Genomic DNA, 5,699 nt, shown 5'->3' with positions numbered 1-5,699 from the left:
CAATGGCAAAGTCACAAAAAATACTCTGCTGTATTTTTCCAAGTCAGTCCATTGGACTGTGTCCACCGAACATGACATTATGCTATAGAACCCTCTGATTATTCACTGTTAAGAGTCTATACACATTTTCCACGACGTTTAACCACATTTTCATGACAATTTCTTTTCAGTGGAAGGCTGCAGTGTCTGATTCCGTGTCGACCTACCATCTCCTGCCGTTGTGCCCTTGATCAAGGCACTTAACCCTCTACAAAGTAGAACTGCACTGTTAGTCACATGTGGTCAACTATCCATCTGGAGAGCTCCTGGGTGTGCAGGCTTGGCTTTTGATCCAACCCTGAAACACCCAAGTCTGCTTATCAAGGTCCTGTTGAGCAGATGATGTTTAGGTAACAATGTGGTTAGAGCAGGGCAGGAACAAAAGCCTGCACACCCAGTAACTATCCTTGAGGATGGTTGGCCACTCCCTTTATATAAAATATTACAACATTACAAACAAATACTTTTTTTCTTTATAAAATGATTCCTTCATTCAATGAAATCAGGGATCAAATGGATAAGGTAGGCTACTTGAAAAGCATCAAGACATGTTTATATATGGCTAAAATGTTCATGTTTTAGGGGAGATTTATTTACAGTTATTTCTCATTTAGGCTATTCGTGGAATCCGTTTAATGTTGTTGCAGTTACGTGGCTACTGTTTAATTGTAACGGCTGTCGTGAGAGAGAGTAGACCAAGGTGCAGCGGAGTTAGTGTTCATCATTGAATATTTAATAGACGAAAGAACACTATACAAAACAAAACGAGAAAACTGACAGCCAAACAGTCCTGTCAGGTGCAAAACACTAAACAGAAACAATTACCCACAAAACCCAAACGGAAAAACATGCTCCTTAAAGTGTGACTCACAATCAGCAACAACGAACTTCAGCTGTGCCTGATTGGGAGCCACACACGGCCCAAAACAAAGAAATACAAAAAACCTAGGAAAGGAACGTAGAACGCCCACCCAATGTAAACACCCTGGCCTAACCAAAATAAAGAAAAAAAAAAACCCCTCTCTATGGCCCGGGCCGTTACATTAGTAAGGGGAATCCCAGCTTTCCAACGATGCAGATTTATTAGGCTCTACGGTGCCGGTGGAAAGGCAACAACGACATTATTAAAGCTTAGTTTAAATATAGGTCACTTGCGAGATAACTACGACAAATTACGTCTTGATTTGACCATCTAGTTAGTCTGTTGTCTGTCATTATTTATACCTGCTGCTGAAATGCCCTGCTCTCTCTCCTTGGGTAACGACCCCCTCCCAACGACCCAGTCCCAACGACCCAGTCCCAACGACCCAGTCCCAACGACCAAGTCCCAACGACCCAGTCCCAACGACCCAGTCCCAATGACCCAGTCCCAACGACCAAGTCCCAACGACCCAGTCCCAACGACCCAGTCCCAACGACCAAGTCCCAACGACCCAGTCAAATCAAATCAAATCAAAGTTTATTTGTCACGTGCGCCGAATACAACAGGTGTAGACCTTACAGTGAAATGCTTACTTACAGGCTCTAACCAACAGTGCGGGGAAAAAAAGGTGTGTGTGTGTGTGTGTGTGTGTGTGTGTGTGTGTGTGTGTGTGTGTGTGTGTGTGTGTGTGTGTGTGTGTGCGTGCGTGCGTGCGTGCGTGCGTGCGTGCGTGCGTGCGTGCGTGTGTGTGTGTGTGTGTGTGTGTAGGTAAGTAAAGAAATAAAACAACATTAAAAACACATTTCAAAATAAGAGTAGCGAGGCTACATACAGACACCGGTTAGTCAGGCTGATTGAGGTAGAATGTACATGTAGATATGGTTAAAGTGACTATGCATATATGATGAACAGAGAGTAGCAGTAGTGTAAAAGAGGGGTTGGGGGGGGGGGCACAATGCAGATAGCCCGGTTAGCCAATGTGCGGGAGCACTGGTTAGTCGGCCCAATTGAGGTAGTATGTACATGAATGTATAGTTAAAGTGACTATGCATATATGATAAACAGAGAGTAGTAGGGGGGGGGCACACAATGTAAATAGTCCGGGTAGCCATTTGGTTACCTGTTCAGGAGTCTTATGGCTTGGGGGTAAAAACTGTTGAGAAGCCTTTTTGTCCTAGACTTGGCACACCGGTACCGCTTGCCATGCGATAGTAGAGAGAACAGTCTATGACTGGGGTGGCTAGGGTCTTTGACAATTTTTAGGGCCTTCCTCTGACACCGCCTGGTGTAGAGGTCCTGGATGGCAGGCAGCTTAGCCCCAGTGATGTACTGGGCCGTACGTACTAACCTCTGAAGTGCCTTGTGGTCGGAGGCTGAGCAATTGCCATACCAGGCAGTGATGCAACCGGTCAGGATGCTCTCGATGTTGCAGCTGTAGAACCTTTTGAGGATCTCAGGACCCATGCCAAATCTTTTTAGTTTCCTGAAGGGGAATAGGCTTTGTCGTGCCCTCTTCACGACTGTCATTTGTGTGTTTGGACATTTCTAATTTGTTGTTGATGTGGACACCAAGGAATTTGAAGCTCTCAACCTGCTCCACTACAGCCCCGTCGATGAGAATGGGGACGTACTCGGTCCTCCTTTTCCTGTAGTCCACAATCATCTCCTTAGTCTTGGTTACATTGAGGGATAGGTTGTTATTCTGGCACCACCCGGCCAGGTCTCTGACCTCCTCCCTATAGGCTGTCTCATCGTTGTCGGTGATCAGGCCTACCGCTGTTGTGTCATCAGCAAACTTAATGATGGTGTTGGAGTCGTGCTTGGCCATGCAGTCGTGGATTAACAGGAAGTACAGGAGGGGACTGAGCACGCACCCCTGGGGAGCTCCAGTGCTGAGGATCATCGTGGCAGATGTGTTGCTACCTACCCTCACCACCTGGGGGCGGCCTGTCAGGAAGTCCATGATCCAGTTGCAGAGGGAGGTGTTTAGTCCCAGGATCCTTAGCTTAGTGATGAGCTTTGAGGGCACTATGGTGTTGCACGCTGAGCTGTAGTCAATTAACAGCATTCTCGCATAGGTGTTCCTTTTGTCCAGGTGGGAAAGGGCAGCGTGGAGTGCAATAGAGATTGCATCATCTGTGGATCTGTTTGGGCGGTATGCAAATTGGAGTGGGTCTAGGGTTTCTGGGATAATGGTGTTGATGTGAGCTATTACCAGCCTTTCAAAGCACTTCATGGCTACAGGCGTGAGTGCTACGGGTCGGTAGTCATTTAGGCAGGTTACCTTTGTGTTCTTGGGCACAGGGGACTATGGTGGTCTGCTTGAAGCATGTTGGTATTACAGACTCAATCAGGGACATGTTGAAAATGTCAGTGAAGACACCTGCTAGTTGGTCAGCACATGCCCGGAGCACACATCCTGGTAATTCATCTGGCCCCGCAGCTTTGTGTATGTTGACCTGTCTAAAGGTCTTACTCACGTCGGCTACGGAGAGCATGATCACACAGTCGTCCAGAACAGATGATGCTCTCATGCATGCCTCAGTGTTGCTTGCCTCGGAGCGAACATAGAAGTGATTTAGCTCATCTGGTAGGCTCGTGTCACTGGGCAGCTCGCGGCTGTGCTTCCCTTTGTAGTCTGTAATAGTTTGCAAGCCCTGCCACATCTGACGAGCGTCGGAGCCGGTGTAGTACTATTCGATCTTAGTCCTGTGTTGACGCTTTGTCTGTTTGATGGTTCGTCGCAGGGCATAGGGGGATTTCTTGTAAGCTTCCTGGTTAGAGTCCCGCACCTTGAAAGCGGCAGCTCTACCCTTTAGCTCAGTGCGAATGTTGCCTGTAATCCATGGCTTCTGGTTGGGGTATGTACGTACAGTCACTGTCGGGACGACGTCCTCAATGCACTTATTGATAAAGCCAGTGACTGAGGTGGTGTATTCCTCAATGTCATCGGAAGAATCCCGGAACATATTCCAGTCTGTGATAGCAAAACAGTCCTGTAGTTTAGCATCTGCTTCATCTGACCATTTGTGTGGGAGGGGGCCCAACGGCCCCCTCCCAGTGGCCCCCTCCCAGTAGCCCCCTCCCAGTAGCCCCCTCCCAACGGCCCCCTCCCAGTAGCCCCCTCCCAGTAGCCCCCCTCCCAACGGCCCCCTCCCAACGGCCCCCTCCCAGTAGCCCCCTCCCAACGGCCCCCTCCCAACAGCCCCCTCCCAACAGCCCCCTCCCAACAGCCCCCTCCCAGTGGCCCCCTCCCAGTAGCCCCCCTCCCAACGGCCCCCTCCCAGTAGCCCCCTCCCAACGGCCCCCCTCCCAGTAGCCCCCTCCCAGTAGCCCCCCTCCCAGTGGCCCCCTCCCAGTAGCCCCCTCCCAGTAGCCCCCTCCCAGTAGCCCCCCTCCCAACGGCCCCCTCCCAGTAGCCCCCTCCCAACGGCCCCCTCCCAGTGGCCCCCTCCCAACGGCCCCCTCCCAGTAGCCCCCCTCCCAACGGCCCCCTCCCAGTAGCCCCCTCCCAGTAGCCCCCTCCCAGTGGCCCCCCTCCCAGTAGCCCCCTCCCAGTAGCCCCCTCCCAGTGGCCCCCTCCCAGTAGCCCCCTCCCAACGACCCCCTCCCAGTGGCCCCCTCCCAACGACCCCCTCCCAGTGGCCCCCTCCCAACGACCCCCTCCCAACGGCCCCCTCCCAGTGGCCCCCTCCCAACGGCCCCCCTCCCAGTAGCCCCCTCCCAACGACCCCCTCCCAACGGCCCCCTCCCAGTGGCCCCCTCCCAACGGCCCCCTCCCAGTAGCCCCCCTCCCAACGGCCCCCTCCCAGTAGCCCCCTCCCAGCACACACAGACGTGCGCTGAAAGGTCATTCCTATAACTGCTGATATGTCATTTTTTAAAGTGGTTGATTGTATTTTTAAAAGTGTGCCTATATGAATTACAATAACACATATTGCCATGACTTTTCATGACCTTTACAAATCCTAATTTGACAACTTGGAAACAGCACATGATGCGAATATCTGCGCAATCTCTAACAGCCTTCTGGTCATGCACAGATTCACAAGACTAGCATCAAATCAATTTGAACAAAGCGGAATAAGGAAATGAATGCTCACTCCCCATTGCTATTCAATGCAGATCTTGCCTTCATTCCTTATTGATCAACTTGTTTCTTGCCTCGGTGTTTGATTCTGGGCCAGCGATAGGCTAATTTGTCACCGTTTCTAAACCCGGAGGCGCAACATCGGCGGACTTCCGGGGAACGCTTAGCGAAACAGACCAAACAGATCAGCGCGGGGTTTGAGAAGTCAATGAGAGAAGTAAAAAAAAAAAATAATAATAACTCCTTAGTTGTTAATTTTCTTGTAAATCTAAAAAGGCACAAACTAGATTGGATCCAATGTCTTCAGTAGTTGAACATGTTATTACTTCAACCCCAGTGAAAGTGACAAACTGACAAAAAAAACGACTTTACATCGAAGTAGTGCCTTTGATTTGACGTCCTGCACATGTGCAGTTCGGCGCGAAACGAACTACGCCAGTTTATGACATCGCCTACAGGTGTGATCTTGTTTTTTTTATTGGAGAAGCAGTTTCTGACTATCTTCATACTGTACTTTCTTCGACTTTGTTTTTTGATAGAGGACCCTGTGAACTTGGAGTGCTGTTATAGGTGCTCTGTACAGCTCCGGCACAAGTCAAGCACTGACATACAGCCTACGTGTAAGCAGCGTGTATGCAGAGTGTATTC

General features: G+C 50.1%; 1 protein-coding gene across 1 annotated transcript; it reads left to right on the top strand.

Annotated features, from left to right (window-relative positions):
• Positions 1 to 1,274: 1,274 nt before the first annotated feature.
• On the top strand, positions 1,275 to 4,823 carry LOC123743343 (proline-rich protein 2-like). The gene is made up of 4 exons (XM_045719541.1): positions 1,275 to 1,475; positions 4,023 to 4,247; positions 4,381 to 4,461; positions 4,551 to 4,823. Exons 1-4 carry the CDS (start codon positions 1,275 to 1,277, stop codon positions 4,821 to 4,823), a joined length of 780 nt encoding a protein of 259 aa, XP_045575497.1.
• The last annotated feature ends 876 nt before the right edge of the window (positions 4,824 to 5,699 follow it).

This window comes from Salmo salar, chromosome ssa06 (genome assembly GCF_905237065.1).
Source record: "Salmo salar chromosome ssa06, Ssal_v3.1, whole genome shotgun sequence".
NCBI classification, from domain to species: Eukaryota; Metazoa; Chordata; class Actinopteri; order Salmoniformes; family Salmonidae; genus Salmo; species Salmo salar.
The sequence above is the reverse complement of the archived record's forward strand: the minus strand, read 5'-3'. Positions and strand labels throughout refer to the sequence as shown.